This window comes from Tachysurus vachellii, chromosome 4 (genome assembly GCF_030014155.1).
Source record: "Tachysurus vachellii isolate PV-2020 chromosome 4, HZAU_Pvac_v1, whole genome shotgun sequence".
NCBI lineage: Eukaryota > Metazoa > Chordata > Actinopteri > Siluriformes > Bagridae > Tachysurus > Tachysurus vachellii.
Window position 1 is genome coordinate 33,030,640 of NC_083463.1, and position 18,883 is coordinate 33,049,522.

The 18,883-nt window shown below is 44.3% G+C and overlaps 2 protein-coding genes across 2 annotated transcripts in view; both read right to left on the reverse strand.

The window, feature by feature from the left end:
- slc25a38b (solute carrier family 25 member 38b) overlaps positions 1–1,066 on the reverse strand; it is a 5,915-nt gene extending 4,849 nt beyond the window's left edge. Inside the window, exons 1-2 of the mRNA XM_060869104.1 lie at positions 924–1,066; positions 732–824 (exon numbers count right to left, since the gene is read on the reverse strand). The gene's annotated coding sequence lies outside the window, so the exon portion shown is untranslated. The remainder of the gene's footprint in view (positions 1–731; positions 825–923) is intronic.
- Positions 1,067–1,778: 712 nt separating this feature from the next.
- LOC132845072 (myosin-9-like) lies at positions 1,779–16,987 on the reverse strand. Its single transcript, XM_060869101.1, has 40 exons — positions 16,646–16,987; positions 16,366–16,522; positions 16,168–16,195; positions 15,870–15,963; positions 15,592–15,615; positions 15,407–15,499; positions 15,249–15,312; positions 14,794–14,892; positions 14,309–14,452; positions 14,006–14,101; positions 13,648–13,919; positions 13,340–13,513; positions 13,050–13,223; positions 12,792–12,906; positions 12,484–12,674; positions 12,196–12,317; positions 12,012–12,081; positions 11,749–11,909; positions 11,534–11,642; positions 11,241–11,372; positions 10,940–11,146; positions 10,630–10,767; positions 10,311–10,434; positions 9,987–10,158; positions 9,620–9,832; positions 9,096–9,240; positions 8,792–8,998; positions 8,605–8,709; positions 7,759–7,911; positions 7,382–7,630; positions 7,066–7,278; positions 6,434–6,646; positions 6,162–6,323; positions 5,847–5,975; positions 4,655–4,743; positions 4,387–4,510; positions 3,984–4,192; positions 3,794–3,902; positions 2,804–2,976; positions 1,779–2,689 (listed from the first exon to the last, which is right to left on the reverse strand). Exons 1-40 carry the CDS (start codon positions 16,985–16,987, stop codon positions 2,578–2,580), a joined length of 5,907 nt encoding a protein of 1,968 aa, XP_060725084.1. The 3' UTR covers positions 1,779–2,577.
- Positions 16,988–18,883: the final 1,896 nt, after the last annotated feature.

Below are 18,883 nucleotides of genomic sequence, written 5' to 3' on the forward strand. Positions count from 1 at the left end.
ATCATGACTAAACAACACAGGGTGTAAAGTGTGAGGTAAGAGTGAGAGTGTGAGGTGTAAGTGTGAGAGGTGGGAGTGTGAGGCGTAAGAGTGAGAGTGTGAGAGGTAAGAGTGAGAGTGTGAGGCGTAAGAGTGAGAGGTGGGAGTGTGAGGCGTAAGAGTGAGAGTGTGAGAGGTAAGAGTGAGAGTGTGAGAGGTAAGAGTGAGAGGTGAGTGAGGTGTAAGAGTGTAAAGTGTGAGGCAAGAGTGAGAGTGTGAGAGGTAAGAGTGAGAGTGTGAGAGGTAAGAGTGAGAGGTGAGTGAGGTGTAAGAGTGTAAAGTGTGAGGCAAGAGTGAGAGGTGAGAGATGAGTGTGATGTGTAAGAGTGTAAAGTGTGAGGTAAGAGTGAGAGGTGAGAGGTGTAAGAGTGAGAGTGTGAGAGGTAAGAGTGAGAGGTGAGTGAGGTGTAAGAGTGTAAAGTGTGAGGCAAGAGTGAGAGTGTGAGGTGTAAGAGTGAGAGTGTGAGAGGTAAGAGTGAGAGGTGAGTGAGGTGTAAGAGTGTAAAGTGTGAGGTAAGAGTGAGTGTGAGAGGTGTAAGAGTGAGAGTGTGAGAGGTGAGTGAGTTGTAAGAGTGTAAAGTGTGAGGTAAGAGTGAGTGTGAGAGGTGTGAGAGTGTGATTGGGTAAGGTGAGAGAGTGAGATGTGAGAGTGAAAGTGAGGTGAGAAATTTTACAGGTAGTCTGATCCTTACCTGAGTTGGTCCCTAATTAAGGGCTGATGATGATGATGATGATGATGATGATGATGATGAAGGTGAGCACGTGATCACCATCACAGATCTTATCTGTAGCTCCACAATCATGTCAAAATAAACATAATGTAGCAGTAAAGTGCTAAAGCTAACAGCTACGTGCTAAAGTCACAGTATTACAGTAAAACTCACCGTTCTGCCTGTTTAATAACTCACACAAAGTCATTCGGTGACCGTAAAGTTTGGAGCTTTTAATATAAACACTAAATATAATAAACTTCTGTACTGAGAGCGAACGGCACTTTACCAGCAAGGCGCATGCGCAAGCTGTCACACGCGAGTTCGGTATATCCACTCTGCGCACGCGCAAACGCTTCACTCCGCGTCCGGTTTAATCCGGTTCTTATACTGTAGCTGGGGCGCTCTAACGCCACAAATCTAATACGTGGCGCCCTCTGGTGGGAAAGCGTCGCAAACACACACTAACACGTGGCGCCCTCTGGTGGGAAAGCGTCGCAAAGACACACATTAACGCATCTAATACGTGGCGCCCTCTGGTGGGAAAGCGTCGCAAAGACACACATTAACACATCTAATACGTGGCGCCCTCTGGTGGGAAAGCGTCGCAAACACACTAACACACATCTAATACGTGGCGCCCTCTGGTGGGAAAGCGTCTCAAAGACACACATTAACGCATCTAATACGTGGCGCCCTCTGGTGGGAAAGCGTCGCAAACGCACACATTAACACAGCGTCCAATTAAACACACGGACCAATGAGAACGCGCCATAAGTGACGATGTTAAACATTACATTTATTTTACTTTACTTTAGATTTTATAATATTTAATAACCATGGAGGGGAAAAAAGTGCTTCCTTATTTCTTTTATTCAGTTTGACACTTTCATGTTGTTAATCAATTTTATTTAATTATTTTATATATAAATAGTTTATCAAAATTATCATCTGTATATTAAGATAAACAAACATTCTTTTAATTAAAATACAGATTGAGACACAATAGAAAACAAACAAACGAGATAATTCATGTTCAGTATCTTTAATCATTTGTTGTGATATAAAAATGCAAAAAGTTACAAAAGGAAATGCTGTTAAAAATGTTCACACTGCAGTGACGAATCCACCAGACCTCCAGAGCAAAAGGTGTAAAATAGGTGTGAAGTCTCAGACAAATATAAAATAAAGTCAATACACAGAAAATGAAAATTAAAAGAAATATTGTTAGAGAAAAACACCTCAAAATCCACTTGTTTTTTCACCTTTAACAGACACCTGATCAAAAAAAAAAAAAATCTTTAACAAAAGTGTTTTAATCTACAAAGCTACAGGTGTTTAGCATTAGCAAACTATATTGCAAAGTGTAGGTTTCACTAATCTGGCAACCCACAGTACCTGCACCCAGTGTACTTTATCCCATTCTAACCTGTTCAATGTGCAGGATGGAGTAAAGTAAATAATTATATATTTATTAATCTCTCTGTTTAAGTGCAACACTGATAGTGACTAAAAGCTCATGACCCTGTGGTGAAAATATAACATCAGTGCAAACCTAATGCAGCAAAAACAAAAACTCAAAACGGTAGAAAAAAATTAACATTTTCTGCAAAAGTATTGACTTTAAAGCGCTTTAAAGATGGACTCACTGTACTTACACAATAACTGTTTAAAGTTGAACTATGTGGGCAAATTGAAGGATCTGGCAACTGCTTTGGCCCAGAGTTATTTAAATGTTTAACACCTGGAACTCGGTGTTAGTTATATTACTGTTGAGTGAAAATGTGGGCTAAAGGAGGCATGAAGGTGGTGATGTTTTCTACAGGTGTTACTCTGGTGTGGTCTCTGATGTCTCACTGGTCAAGTCCATGTCCTCCTCGCTGTCCAAGCCACCACGGACCACACGTCGCACGTTGAGGGTGAAATCACCACCACCGCGTCTGTGAGGGTGTTTAGACAGAATACAGATTACACCAATGCCACAAGTTCTGTAAACATTTTTCCTGACTGTTAGATTATTTTAGAGCTGGTTGTGACCGAGTGTGTGTCTGTACCTGAGTTTGCTCTTCAGCGTGCTGACTTCACGGTTCATGGCATCGCTGGCCTCAGTGGCATCCTCCAGCTCTCTCTGTAACTTCCTGCGGGAGGCGTTAGCGCGTGTCGCTTCTTCCTCGGCCTCCTCCAACTGACGCTTCAGCTGTTTCAGGCGCGAGTTAGCCTTCTCCATCTACACACACACACACACCCCCCACCCCCCCATAGGGTTCAGCTTAAAGTGCTAAGAAACACGTTACAGGAGAAAAGTGTAGAGGAATCAGTTTGAGTCTCAGAAGTGATTAATCACCGTCCCTGCTGTAACTGGCATTAGTGATTAATCCATCTCACTCAAATACAACACTGGTCTCTAACGTTCATTACTCAGTCTTTAGACAGACGACATTTCCGGTGACTTATCCAGCTGTTCACCAAAACCTCTGAACTGCAGATTTTATACGGGCGAGATTCAGGGGCCGAGACAGCAGCAGATTTTCCTTCCATCACAGACCATCATAGGAAGTGACACAAGCAATGTGTGAGACCACAAACACGGTACACACGTAACAGAGCAAGGCTAAATGCTAACCTGTACAGTCCTACGCTTCCCTCTCTTACTGTCTAATGTCAGCTCTTTGGAGAACAAAGTGGACTGAGATCGGATTTAAACACCGAACATCAGGTGAGGTTTATTTTCAGAGACAAAGCTGAATCCTACTGTTCCTGATTGACCATCGATGTGGAACAGTGTTCTGTGCAGACAAACCACACACTCATTGTGAACGGACATGCAATATTTCTCTCATGTCCGTGTGTGTGTGTGAGTGTGTGTGAGAGTCAATAATCAGACTTTCACTGAGCTGATGTGTGTACTGGTGTGTAGTTGATTACAGTGTGTGTGAGGTGCTTTATTTGGTGTTTAGATCTGCACTTTGGCGCTTTGGAGAAACTTCATTCATCCAAGTTACAGTGTGTGAAAAAGTTCACTTTGACTCTGAGGTTATCGTCACCTGGTCTTTAAACTGCTCACTGTTGCGTTTCTCGTCCTCCACTTGCAGCAGAACCTCCTTCAGTCTCTTCTCTGTACGCCGCACCACCTTAGAAGTCTGCTGTTTATCCCTGACACACACACACACACACACACACAGTTAATACACTTATTAATACACTATTGTTGCGTAACGTGTTTGTGTGTTATACTTGTTCTCCTGCTCCAGCTGTTCCTCCAGCTGTAGGATTTTGGCCTCCAGAGCTGCGATACTGGACTTGAACTTGGACTTGATGGAGCCTTCAAGCTCCTGCAGTTTGGCCTTCAGGTCCTTATTCTGTCTCTCCAGCTGCTGTCGAGCCGTCTCACTCTTCTGAGACGCGCTACGCTCGCCTGCTAGTTCTGTGCTCAGTGTGTCCACCTAAACACACACACACACACACACACACTAACTGCAGCATTCGACAACAAAAGGATATACCAAAAACTGCAGGGCTAAGAAATGAAGACCTGTTTATTAAATCCAGACCAACAGACCTGTGTGTGTGTGTGTGTGTGTGTGTGTACCTGTGTGTGTGTGTACCTGTGTGTGTGTGTACCTGTGTGTGTGTGTACCTGTGTGTTTGCTTTCTTCAGTTGGTCATTAACAAGTTCTATGCTGCACTGTTCCTCATCAAGCTCCTCCTCCAGCTGAGCGATACGAGCCTCCAACTTCCGCTTCTCGTCATTCATCACAGACCTCACACACACACACACACACACACACACACACACACACACACGTAAAAAAGCCATAAAAATTTCAAAGATAAAAAAAAAGTTTACAGAATAAAATTAGATTAAATATATTGTTCCTCTTAAGTGAAATTAAAGGCTGATTTACATCTTGGAGTTACAGCTGGTCACTTCATCATGCAGATCATCTCTCTCCTGCTGAATCTGCTTCTTACTGCGATCAGCTGCAGACAGATCCTACAGACAGACAGACAGACAGACAGACAGACAGACAGACAGACAGGTTTAACACCTTGCCTTTATTATAACATTCAGTGAACAGATATTCTATTTTACCATAAATATGGAAAGAATTAATAAAAAAAAAAAAATCAGTAAATACTACAAGTTGCATAAAAACACACACACTCTTCCCCCCCCCCCCAAGAAGTTAAGCACCAACTCATCTTCATGAAACTCGTATGATTAATACACCAAATCTCAGTCTACATCACACCACACTACATTATTAGGAAGTTTGTAATATATATATATATATATATATAAATATCTCTCACATACACACACACACACACACACACACACACAGTATATAACCAGCAGTGACACGTGAGTCACGTCTGCACCATGGACAACAGGCAAGTGTGTAAACAGGTCGACACTTACAGTGTGTCAGTGTGTCAATGTGAGGTAGTGAGTGAGGAACATCTTACTGATAACGTGAGTATTAAGTGGAGACATGAAGATGTTAAGAGACTGATCATGAGTTTAGGAGCCTGAAGGCCTGGGGGAAGAAACTCCTGAGTGTCTCAGGTTCTGTCATCAGGAGACGGAAACGCTCATCAGACGGCAGCAAAGTGAAAAGCTTTTAACAGATCAAAATAAGATGGAATATAGACAGGAAAAAAAAAAAAAAAAGAAAACTGCAGGTTTCACAAACTGTCACCCTCTCACACACCTCCACACCCCCCCCCCCACACACACACACAATGCACCGAGAGAGAACAAAAGAGAATGAGACAGAACGTCTCTCGCCAAAACCAAACATGACAAGTAAAAAAAATTATTGTATCAAACAGACAGACAGTGAGGCAAAGAGAGACAGACAGAGACAGTGAGGCAAAGAGAGACAGAAAGATGGATGGGACGATGAAGAGTGAAACAGTGAGATGTCAAAAGAGAGAGAGGAAGAAAAACAGATGGCAAAGTAGACAGAACAAGAAACAGAAGAATGACAAACATCAGGATACAGAGACAGCGAGGCCCAGAGGACAGTGAGGCCCAGAGGACAGCGAGGCCCAGAGGACAGCGAGGCCCAGAGGACAGCGAGACAAACCAACCTCATGTAACTGCATGTTTTCAGCCTCCAGACTCTTGAGTTTGCGCTCGTTCTCTTTAGCACTGTTCAGTGCTGCATCTCTTGCTGCTCTCAGGTCATCCACATCACGCAACTGATCCTTCAACTGGGCCTACACACACACACACACACACACACACACACACACACACACACACACACACACACACACACACACACACACACACACACACACACACACACACACACACACACAATTGGAGGACTTTGTAGGAAGTGTGGGCCATAGGAGCGCTTTAGTGACTGAATGTGGATGTTGTGTGTGTGTGTGTGTTACTTGTAGTTTCTTCAGCTGTCTCAGTGCTTCATCTCGAGCTTTAATGGCCTGGTCAATTTGTGCTTCCAGGTCAGACAGGTCGAGCTCCAGCTTCTTCCTCGCTGCTATAGCCAGAGATCTCTGCTTCTTTTCATTCTCCAGCTCCATTTCCATCTCATGCACCTTGAGAGACAGACACACACACACACACGTTTATAAAACACTTTCCTTCTATCTTGTGTGATCATGTGACTTGTGGGAACAAGCAGATGGATCTCCGGTCATCTCCTCACCTGTTTCATCAGCTGTTTCCTCTTCTCCTCTCCAAGCTCATCTCGTCCTTGCAGGTCTCGGTCAAACTGTGCCTTCATGGCCTGCAGGTTCACCTCCAAGCGCAGCTTTGCATCTTCAGTCAGCTGCAGCTCATCCTCCATCTCCTCCACCTGCAGCTTCATCTCTTCCAACTGCTGCTCCATCGCTCGCTTAGCACGCTCCAGCTCATGGACCTGAACACACAAATATTCTTTACTCTTCTCTCCTTCTAAGGTCTTATTTTCATGTTGGAGTAAAGAACATGAGACACTGAGAATTCATCATAAATCAGATTTAGATCACTAACATGTAGAGACCAGAGCTCACAAACACAAACGATGCACTAGGGCACGAGTAATGGGAGTCATTTCAGATCTGTAGTAAAGTTCATGCAGGAAAACTGTGACCTTTGATCTTATCCAAAATCTTTATAATTCCACATCAATCCTACAAACGTTTAAACAACCTGCTTTCAATATAATCACACAGGAACGTCAGCTGGATGAAGGAGCTGAGAGGAGAACGCTTCCAGAACCACTGGGTGGAGGAACACAAGCAGGTGTAAACATTTTACAGGAATGAGTGTTTATAAAACGCTACACGTCGTACGTACACTTTTGCCGACGTCGTCTTTAGAAGACACGAGGTCCTCCATCTCACTTTTGAGGAGTTTATTGGCTCGTTCCAGTTCATTACGCTGCCCCTGTAGAGCCTCCAGCTCCCGAGTCAAAGTCAGAGCCTTCGTCTCCTTTTCACGAGCTTCAGCTTCAGCTCGGTCTCGATCCTCACTGTAACGGGCAGATATACTCTTCTCCTCGGCTAGCATCTATACACACACATACACACACACTCTAAGCATCTGAACAGACTGTCAGACAGAGAAAAGACAACAAAGTTTATTAGAACAAAGTTTATAACATGTTCCATACCTGGTCAAATTTTTTCTGCTTCCTCTCAAGTTCCTGGACGATCTGCCGCAGGTGACCCTGACCCACCAGAAGGTCATCAAGCTCCTGCTGTAGACGCACCTTCGTCTTTTCCAGCTTGTCATAGGCTAAGGACTTCTCCTCCAGACGCTGGTTCAGGTTCTCCATCTCTCTCTGCAGCTTCCTCTTCCCTTCTTCTGAAGTCTCCAGATTCACTGCTTCCTGTTCCATCTTCTTCCTCAACTCTGATAACTTTATTTAAGAAAATAAATCAATAAATAAATAAATAAATAAATACACCCCCCACACACACACACGGCAGTGAGATGAAGACCAGCTGGAAGTTAGGAGTGTGATTATAGTCAGGACTGAAACATCACCTGTGTCTGAGAGGAGTGAAGCTGTTTCTCTACACTCTTCCTTCCCTCCTCTTCCTCCTCCAGAAGTTCCTTCAGTCTGTTCTGTTCATCCTCGAACTGACGCAGCCTTGAGCTGAGAGACAGTTTCTGACGCGTCTCCTCCTGGAGCAAACCCTAAAAAAATAAAGATTAAAAAAAAAAAATGTATTTAATCAAATGTTTTATTTCCTCCAGAATTTCACTTCACAGTCCATCAGAATCACAGATACAACTTTCATTATTATTGTTATACAGATGGAAAAGTAACATTAATAATCTGATTTTCAGGTTTAGTGTGTGTGACCTGTGTGTGTGCGTGAGTGACCCCCGTGTGTGTGTGTGACCTGTGTGTGAGTGAGTGACCCCCGTGTGTGTGTGTGTGTGTGTGACCTGTGTGTGAGTGAGTGACCCCCGTGTGTGTGTGTGTGACCCCCATGTGTGTGTGTGACCTGTGTGAGAGTGAGTGACCCCCATGTGTGTGTGTGTGACCCCCATGTGTGTGTGTGACCTGTGTGTGAGTGAGTGATCCCCATGTGTGTGTGTGTGACCTGTGTGTGAGTGAGTGACCCCCATGTGTGTGTGTGTGTGAGACACACGTGTGTGAGTGACCCGTGTGTGTGTGACCTGTGTGTGTGTGTGTGACCTGTGTGTGAGTGAGTGACCCCGTGTGTGTGTGTGTGTGTGTGTGTGTGTGTGTGAGTGACCCCCATGTGTGTGTGTGACCTGTGTGTGAGTGAGTGACCCCCGTGTGTGTGTGTGAGACCTGTGTGTATGTGTGTGTGTGTGACCTGTGTGTGAGTGAGTGACCCCCATGTGCGTGTGTGTGACCTGTGTGTCCTGAAGCTGAGACTCCACAGATGAACTGTCTTTAGCTGCTTTGATGTATTTACTCTCCACATCAGACACAGTACAGCTCAGACTCTCCAGCTCCACCTGAACACAGATCACAAGTTAAACCTTGTTAAAGTCCCAGTTAGAATTACAACATTCTTCATCACAGGCTCCTATTAATGACCTGCATTTTGCTCATTTTTTCTGCCATGTCCTTCTTCTGCTTCTCACTCTCATTATATTTCAGTTGAAGTTCCTGCAGCTGAGCTTCTGCTTTTTTCCTGCGATGCTCAGAATCGTTTTTACTCTGAGTGACGGACTGGAGCTCGATCTGCAGCTCACTGTGTTCACTCTCCAGGGTGTGTTTAGATTTCTCCACCAGCACCTTGTTCTAAAGGACCGAGAGAGAGAAACCGACATGATCACCGTCAAGATGAGCGTGTGTGTGAGCGAGCGAGTGTGTGTGTGTGTGTGTGTGTGAGCGTTACCCTCTTGGCCTGTTCCAGTTGTTCATTGAGCTCTTCAAAAGCCTGTGTGTGTTTTTGCCGCATTTCAGTGAGAAGCTGCTCGTGACTCTGAGCTTCTTCCTCCAGAGTTTTCTTCAACTGAGCCACCTCAGATTCACGTTTAGCTCTGTGTCAGCACACACACACACACACACACACACACACACACACACACACACACACACACACACACACACACACACACACACACACACACACACACACACACACACACACACACACACACACACACACACACACACACACACACACACACACACACACACACACACACACACACACACACACACACACACACACACACACACACACACACACACACACACACACACACACACACACACACACACACACACACACACACACACACACACACACACACACACACACACACACTAATCCCCTATACAGTGTGTATTTTACAGCAGGTTTACAGGTGGGAACTGTTTCACTCACTATAGATGCAGTGATTAGTGTCTCTGTACCTGAGCTCCTGCTGAGCGGCGGTCGAGTCCAGCGTGTCCTCCAGTTCACTCTTCAGTGCCTCCAGTTCCTCACCGAGATCCCGTCTCTGTTTTTCAGCTTTATTTCTCGCTGCTCTCTCCAGCTCCAGATCCTCCTGTAGTTCTGTAACCTGAGCTTCCAGCTCTCTCACTCTTTTCTGTGCTGCGTTTTTCAGGGACGTTTCTTGCTCTATCCTGTAGGGGGCGACACAGTACACAACAGGAGGAGACTCGCTTAGCTAACTAGCTGAATAAAAAGGACAAGAACAAAACTACAAGTCCTAAATTAAAATAGGAATACAAACTAAATGTCTTCAAAAGTAAAGCAGCCAATCAGGAGTCACTTCACCTGGCCAGTGCAGCCTGTAGCTCCTCCTCTTTTTTGGCGAGCTGCGCCCGAAGTTCTGCGATCTGAGCCTGAAGATCAGCGATGTGGTCATTGAGCTCTGTGGAGTCACTTTCCAACTTCCTTCGGTTCTTCTCCAGTTCCTGTCGAGTCTTTTCTTCCTTCTTCAGACGCTCTACGGACACACACGGACACACACGGACACACACGGACACACACGGACACACACGGACACACACGGACACACACGGACACACACGGACACACACGTAAGTAATCCCATTTTATTCCAGTGAGATTAAACTGATTGGTGGTCAGCCATCTCACCCTCAAGGTCTGAGATCATGGCCTCATGTTTGTTTTTGAGTTTCTGTAAACTCTTAGATTTCTCCTCCTCCTCAGCCAGGTTAGTGCTGTACTCTGAGACCCTGTCCTCCAGCTGCTTCTTCTCCTGCACACACACACCATTACAAAGCAGTCCAGCTTTACTGACCATCTTCAACACCAACAACGTTCACACGTTGACTGAAACCTCTGTATGCACATGCCTGTGTGTGTGTGTGTATCTATCATGTCTTCACAATGTATTTTAGGTTTCACTTAAACACATTCAGAATTCACATTATCATTATCATAATTGGAGAACCTTGTTGAGTTTGGTGTTCTGGTCATCCAGCACCATGATGTCCTCCTCCATCTTCTTCAGCTTGGAGTCTGTGGTCACTTTCTCCAGCTGCAGTTTCTGCCGTGCTGCTTCCTCTTCATCCAGCTGCTGCTCCAAATCCTGACACAACCCACCAAACTCACTGTTATGGTCATTATCATGATTTATTCCTTAAACATTCTCCCAAATTTTGTTCTTCAAACTTCAGATAAAGACACAGAAGGTTCCTTAGATATCCACCATCACAGAACAAGCACAGCCACCAGTCTCCCAAACCTGATCTCCAGCTCACCGCAATGTTCTGCTGCATCTTCTTTTTCTCATTCTGCAGGTGAGTGACACGTTCCTCCTCCTCCTCCACACGGTTCTCCAGGTCGTGTAAGATCTCCTCCAGCTCCTGCTGCCGAGCCGCCAGGCGAGATCTCATCTCCTCCGCCTCAGCACACAGATCCATCTCCGCCTGCAGCTGCTCCTGAAGAGCCTGTTTCTCCATGTTGAGCTGAGGGACACAGAAATGGAACAAACAGTGGGAACAGGAAGCCACACACACACACACACACACACACACACAATGAATACAAGTGTGTTTTTACCTGTTGCTGTTTGATCTCATGGTCTCGTAACTGTAGTTCAAACTGCTGCTGTTTTTCCTTCACTTTCTCCAGCTCCTCCTCTTTTGCCTGCATTTCCCCCTCATGACTGGTCACCTGGAGCAGAGGCTTCACCTGCACACACACACACACACACACACACGGTTCTAACTACAGAGGATTCATAGACAAAGAAAATAAGAATAAGAAGCACTCTGGCACCCCAGGGACCTTCTGGTCACTAGTCTGTACACACACACACACACACGTGTGTACAGGTGTGTATAGAAGTTGACCTTAGTGAAGAGTCTCCACCACTGCCAGTTCCTGAGCTTCAGATAAGCAGCACAGTTCCTCTGGATCACTCGCATCGCTGTGAGCTGCTGCTGACGCTTAGCAAATGCCCTAAACACACACACACACCATTAGCCTCCACAGTAGTATTATGGTCTGTAATACTTAACAATAAATAATGCTAAAAATTAAATCATGCAGTAAAATAAACTCTTACTTGCGGGCGACGTAGCCGCGACACCAGGCCTGGAACTTGAGGATGACATCCGTGATTTTGATGTCACGCTCCTCCTCAAGGTGAGCTAGAACTCCAGCACGGAAAAACACTTTACTTTGTCCGATCCTGTATAGATTAGAGTCCAATTCCAGAGCTTTAATCTGAGGGAGAAGAGCAAAATATTAAGTATAAAACGTACACTGGTCTAGACGTTGACACACACACACACACACACAAAGACGACTTTATTTACTGAAACCTACCATCAGCACACAGGCCTGTTTACCATCCATGAAACCTTTAGGTATCGCATTGGGAGTCAGCAGCTCATATCTAAGTAAATACAAAATACAACAATGAAAAACCATTGTGTGAACTACTGTGTGTGTGTGTGTGTGTGTGTGTGTGTGTGTGTGTGTGTGTGTGTGTGTGTGTGTGTGTGTGTACCTCTGTCTGAACTCCTGAAAGATGATGCGGTTGGGAAAACCCTGTCTGCAGATCCTGATTCCCTCCAACACACCGTTACACCTGAGCTGCTCCAGAACCAGGTGAGGTTCCAGTTTACCAGCCTGTGCAAAAACAATTAAATAAATAAGTGTGTGAGAAGGTGTGTGTGTGTGTGTGTGTGTGTGTGTGTGTGGAGTTCAGATAATCATCACTTTTCTTCTCAGGGTTTTGACTGATCAAACCCCATCACTGAGACATCAGCCTGTAGGTTGTGTGTTTAACTCGTACCTTCTTCTCGTGGTTGGGGATGATGCAGCGGACAAAGTTAGGGTTGGTGTTCCTCAGCGTGGTCATGAGATTGGCGAGCTGTTCTTTGTAAAGCTGTCCGACGGTCCTAAACATTCCTTTACGGGTTTTAAATGCTCCGTGTGCCGACTCGGACATTCCTGCGACTTTATCCAGACCTACAATTCTGTCCACTAAGAGGAGAAGAATGCAGGTAAGCTGAGCTCACAAGGTCTGTGCTCCTTCTCTCAAGTGTGAAAGAGTGAAAAGTTCAATACACACAATCAGCTTAAAAAAAAAAAAAGTCTCACCATCTTTCCAGAGTTCAGACACAATTTTGTCCGATGATTGATTGAGCATCATTGTTACGTTATCATTCAGAGGGTCCATGTTCTTCATCAACCACTCGACTGCTTTATAATCCACCTGGAGAGTGAGTGAGTGAGTGAGTGAGTGAGTGAGTGAGTGAGAGAGAAGCCACTTATCCGAAGATCTAACTCAAACCACCAACCCATCATTCTATACCTTGAACCAAATCCATCCAACCATCTAATTCCCTCCATCTTTACCTTGCCAGCATAGTGTATAATGCAGAAGTCAGCATCATCTTTGAGCTTCTTTGGTTTCTGAAATTTGGGATGGTTCCCCTGCTCCTGCACCAGCTTGTCCACAAAGGTCTTATCTGTGGCTTTGGGGAACCAGCACTCCTCATCCAGCAGAGCAAGAACACCTGGAGGATTCGCCTGAAGGAGGAGGTCAAAAACATTCATGTAGAAAAGCATTAGACACTATGTTCAGCGCGAGTCTCACTGGAGAGCAAGTCAGAGTTTTATAAAAATAAATGTAACTCTGGACTCACAGGTCTCTCGATGAGGTCGATGCAGGGCTGCAGGTCGAGACCAAAGTCGATGAAGCTCCAGTCGATGCCCTCGCGCTGATACTCCTCCTGCTCCAGGATGAACATGGTGTGGTTGAAGAGCTGCTGCAGCTTCTCGTTAGTGTAATTAATACACAGCTGCTCAAACGAGTTTAACTGAGAGAGGGAGAGAGGGAGAGAGAGAGAGAGAGAGAGAGAGAGCCATGATGATGAACATGAGATTTTATTTTGTCCTGTATCAGATGTTATAAGTTAATATACTTAACGCTGCAGGACAAGAACACAGTTACCTCAAAGATCTCAAAGCCAGCGATGTCCAAGATGCCGATGAAGGAGGCTCCCTGACGTTTGGTTTTGTCCAGAGCTTTATTAATCCGTGCCACCAGCCAACGGAACAATCGTTCATACATGGCTTTGGCTAAAGCTTCGATGGCAAACTCTGCCTGTTCCTGCGTCTGCGCTTTCTGCACGTAATCACGGCCCACTTTGATCCTGGGAGAGAGGATGGCGCGCACAAAGTCTGTCACATTCATACCCAGCAGGTGGCAAACTTTCTGTGCAGCTGAGAGAGAAGATAGAAAAGTGAGGTCAGTGATCAGAGCTACAGAAACAACAGGTGAACTGAAACATCTGAGAGATGTGTGTTACCCGTGTCATCAGGCATGGAGGCCTGATCAGAGTTACGCTCCTTCTTAAAGATGACGTTTCCCAAATGAAGAACTGCAGACACCACCTTCAGCAAACCTGGGGGCGGGGGGTGGGGAGAGAGAGAACAAACATCAGTCCCTATTCCAGGTCATACATCTAACTGATCATCTCTCCATCACCTTCCAATCAATCTCTCAGTCTCACCTTCACATCCATCACAATCAGTAATAAAACTAGAACATATTAGTGTGCACCTGTGTGTGTGTGTGTGTGTGTGTGTGTGTGTGTGTGTGTGTGAGAGACCTGTCTGCTCATCCTCAGGGATGCTCATGATCCTGAAGGAGTCCATGGTCTCGCTGTAAAGATCTCGGTCCTGCTGCCCTGCAATCGACACCTTCCCATTGGACAAGAAGCGATATTTCCCATAATCCTCCAGGCACAATTCAGCTTAAAGGGAAGAGACAACACACACTCGTGTTAATGAAGATCACCACAAACAGGAACTGAACAATTAAATAAAGTGAACTGATTCACTTTAACACACAACTACAGTGTATTTAAGTTACAGACTCCAGGGTCCAATCTACAGCAGCTGTCCATCTAAGCTGCCCAAACTGACTAAAGTCTGATCTCATGAGAACTGATCTAGAAAGGTCAGATGAAGGACACAAAAGCAGCTCATTAATGTTAGAAGGTTGTGTGTAAACTGGGTCTAATCTGTGGTGATTTTAAACAGTCTAATGTGGATCTGATCTAATCTTTGGTTATAGAGAAAAAAAAAGGGTTACATCGCTGTTTGTCTCCGGCTCCTGACAGCAAGTAATAGAAGATGTGGAAGGTGCGTTCTTCTTTAGCCTGTCTGATAGCACGAGACTTCTCCAAAAGGTCTGATTCACTCGTTAAGGGAGAGAGCGAGAGACACACACACAGAGAGACACACACACAGAGACACACACACAGAGACACACACACAGAGACACACACACAGAGACACACACACAGAGACACACACACAGAGACACACACACAGAGACACACACACAGAGACACACACACAGAGACACACACACAGAGACACACACACAGAGACACACACACAGAGACACACACACAGAGACACACACACAGAGACACACACACAGAGACACACACACAGAGACACACACACAGAGACACACACACAGAGAGACACACATCTCCACCTTTTTACTGTTAACGTAAAATAAGTCAGTAAACAGGATACAGGTCTCAATGTTCGCTCCAACGATGTAACCGTTAACATCAAAGTTAATCCTGATGAACTTCCCCTGTGGAGATTAGAGAGAGAGAGAGAAACAATTTTATTCACATTTTTATAAAATCTGGAACATTTACAGACCATAAAGCTGATGTGTGACTTACAAAGCGTGACGAATTGTCGTTTTTCACCGTCTTCGCGTTACCGAACGCTTCCAGGATGGGGTTAGCCTGCAGCAGCTGCTTCTCCAGCTCCCCCTAGTGGACACACAAAAACCCTCGTTACTAAAAAAGAGATCTAAGGAATGAAGGGATAAAAGAGGAGATAAGAGAAGAGAGGAGAAACTTACATGTGACAGACTGCTGCTGCTGGTCTAGAGAGGAGAAAGAAAGAAAATAAGAACAGTTTAAACACCAAGTGTGAGTATTTAATGGTAATCTAGATTAATCTTTATCAGGGTCTTTTAAACACAAGATAAAAGTACTGAATAATGAGGAATTCTCTGAATACAAACACACACTGATCTGTTCCTCACAGCAGAATAGTCTTTGCACATTTGGCACGTTGCTAAAATCATCTCACGAGCAGAAACCAAAGAAAAGAAAGAGACATGTGCAGGAGACTCACCGCGTCCTTCTTGGTTTTAGTGGACGAGGCGATGAACGCCAAATACTGAATGACTTTCTTGGTGTTTTCTGTTTTTCCAGCCCCAGATTCACCTCTGAGAGGAGAAATAAAGCACAGAAAAATACCAAGTGTTAGATTTATAACACAAACTACTAATTAAGCCATTATATATTTATTATTTAATCAGATCTGTGCTGAGACACAACACCGCTCCACACAGGCAGACAGACATCTCTACAACACCAACACCGTGTTATTTACAGCTTTAGTTTAATGTAGAAGATGAAGTAACTCTCACGTGCACAGGATGGACTGATCCTCACGATCTGCAGGTGGACAGAAATACAACAGAAACTTAGTGACATTACTCTGGTCTTCTCAGAGCTGTGTATATCAGCATCAGGATATAAAACACTTCTGACAGCAAATCTGTATAAAGACACGTGCTAAAGTTGTCGTGTGTGTGTGTGTGTGTGTGTGTGTGTGTGTGTGTTACCCTGCATCATGCTTCGGTATGCGGTGTCTGTAATGGCGTAGATGTGTGGAGGCATCTCATGTCTCTTCTTTCCCTTGTACATGTCGACAATCTCCTCCGAGTAGATGGGCAGGAATTTATATGGGTTAATAACCACACAGAACAGCCCAGAGTACGTCTATAGACACACACACACACACACACACACACACACACACACACACCTTTTTAAAAGGAAAATTCTTTATTATAGACACTTAACAAAATAATGTCATTTGCATGAGATTAAAGGCATATTTACGTAGATGAGGCCGGAGTAGTATCTCTCTCTGAGGTTGTGGAGGACAGACGCCTCGTTGAGGCAGGTGAGCTCTGCCATGTCCTCCACCTTACTGAATTTTGGTGGGTTCATCTTCTGAATGTCATCTTTGTTCACTTTGATCTTTTTTCCGGAGTCCGTGAGCTCCACAATGCACTCGTCCTTGGTCTCCTCTTTGACCGACCCAGACTCAAAGCCCAGTTTCTCAGACGGAACCCAGACAAGCTTTTTGGAGGCCCAGTCAGCTTGAGCCAGGGGGTCGGTGATCGCACTGCGGTCTCCATACAGGTAGCGCTCTGCGTCAGACATGATGGCTGTAGACATGAGGAGGACACAGACAGTCAGGGATGATTCAGTCTCACTCAAAACACAAAGACGTGTCCTAAACCACATGCTACTGAAGTGTGCACTGCAAACAGAAATGCTTTAACACATTTTTAATGGCAATTTATTTTTTCACCTCTGTAGCGTTCACGTCTGTCTGATTTAATAACAACTCATTTCTCCGTCAGTAATAAATCAATGAGTCTGACTTCATTTTAAAGTGAACATTTCCACTGATCCTACTGTTGCTAAAGGTGGCTAGCAATGAGCTAGCATTAATTAGCAATGTTTAGGAGTGAGATCTTGCAGCATTAAGCAAATTCAGAACTTTATTTATTTATTTGTTTATTTCTTATGCAGAAATATTTAGCAAATAGATTAGACTTTAATAATGTAACCTAAAATAAATACAAAATCATGAGTCTCAATAAAGTTCTAAATAAAGGTCCCTTAAACATGATGTAGTGTAGACACACTGTAGAACATGTGATTTGGGACACATCACCAAAGGAAAACACACTGTTAGTCCAAGTCCCCGTTAACGTCCATAAATTATTCTCAATCTCAGCTCCAGAACAGACTAAATCTAATCTAATCTAATCTAAAGGCTGCGTCTTAACTCAAAAGAGCAGGACTTAAGAATTTAGACTCCAGTGAAAAATTCCTGGGCAAGACCAGACAGACAGGGAAAAATCTACCTGATTGTACACCACACCCAGGACACACACACACACACACAAAATGGTGATTATAAACATTCCAGACAAAAAAAAAAAAAAAAAAAAAAAGTGTGTCAGGGAAGCTTAGATTCACTAAACACTCTGGTTGTGTCCCAAATTCAAAACATTTTGAATTTCAGACTTTATTTCTTTACTAACTCTCAGCAGAAACTTTAAACGCTGGTGTAGTTACAGAGGATGTGGTGCAAGAGTTACTAACTAATTATAATGAGTGTGTGATAGCAACAAGATGATAAATTAGTATTACAGACAGAGCCATACTGACTAATAAGAGCTGACATACTGACTAATAAGGATGTAACAGAAACAGGAAGATGTTTCATGAAATTTAAGCTAATGTGTTGACACACACACGATTGCACTCTTTACAGTAGTTATGTGCACATAGCCGTGTGGATAAACTTCCTGTCTTTAAGCAATGTTACAGACGCAGTATTTGGGTTACTGGATTAATTGAAGCAGAAAAAGTCCATCTTCACATTAGTGTGATAAAATACTGACATCACAAACACCAGTCATGCTAAATAATCACTAGGCATTTGGCTTGATCATTAGAGCCGGAAAGAGTCCGGTCCGGTCAGTGAGCTGAACAGGAGAGAAAGAGTTAAACAGATGAAATATCTGTGTTCAGACGTGTGTGTGTGTGTGTGTGTGTGTGTGTGTGTGTGTGTGTGTGTGTGTGTGAGAGAGAGAGAGAGAGAGAGAGAGAGAGAGAGAGAGAGAGAGAGTGTGTGTGTGTGTGTGTGTGTGTGTGTGTGAGTGTGTGTGTGAGAGAGAGAGAGAGTGTGTGTGTGTGTGTGTGTGTGTGTGTGTGTGTGTGTGTGACAGAGAGAGAGAGAAAGAGAAGTGTATCCTAAGGGATCTGAACCCTAGGGTGTGTCTTTACACCATCAGACTAAAGGGACTTTAAATCCAGACACACTGGAATCTGTCGCTGCAGAATCCGGTTACAGACACAAACATTGACTCACAGAAATGAGTTCATCTGAAGTGTGTTTCTGAAAAAGAAGAAATATTCCTCCAATTTGTTGCAGCAGTTACTAACTGCAGCTGCTGACACTAACCCTAGATTTTAAGCTTTCAGCTTCTCAGCGATTTCACAACACACTGACATTAATACATCATGGTAACACACACACACACACACACTTATCAT

Excerpts from the sequence above, each read along its gene's own strand:
- LOC132845072 (XM_060869101.1), bottom strand. The coding sequence starts at position 16,987 with ATGTCTACAGCCATCATGTCTGACGCAGAGCGCTACCTGTATGGAGAC. Across the intron at positions 12,082-12,195 it reads TTTCAGGAGTTCAGACAGAG|ATATGAGCTGCTGACTCCCA; the intron begins GTACACACACAC and ends GTATTTACTTAG. Across the intron at positions 10,159-10,310 it reads CATGATCTCAGACCTTGAGG|AGCGTCTGAAGAAGGAAGAA; the intron begins GTGAGATGGCTG and ends GTGTGTCCGTAG.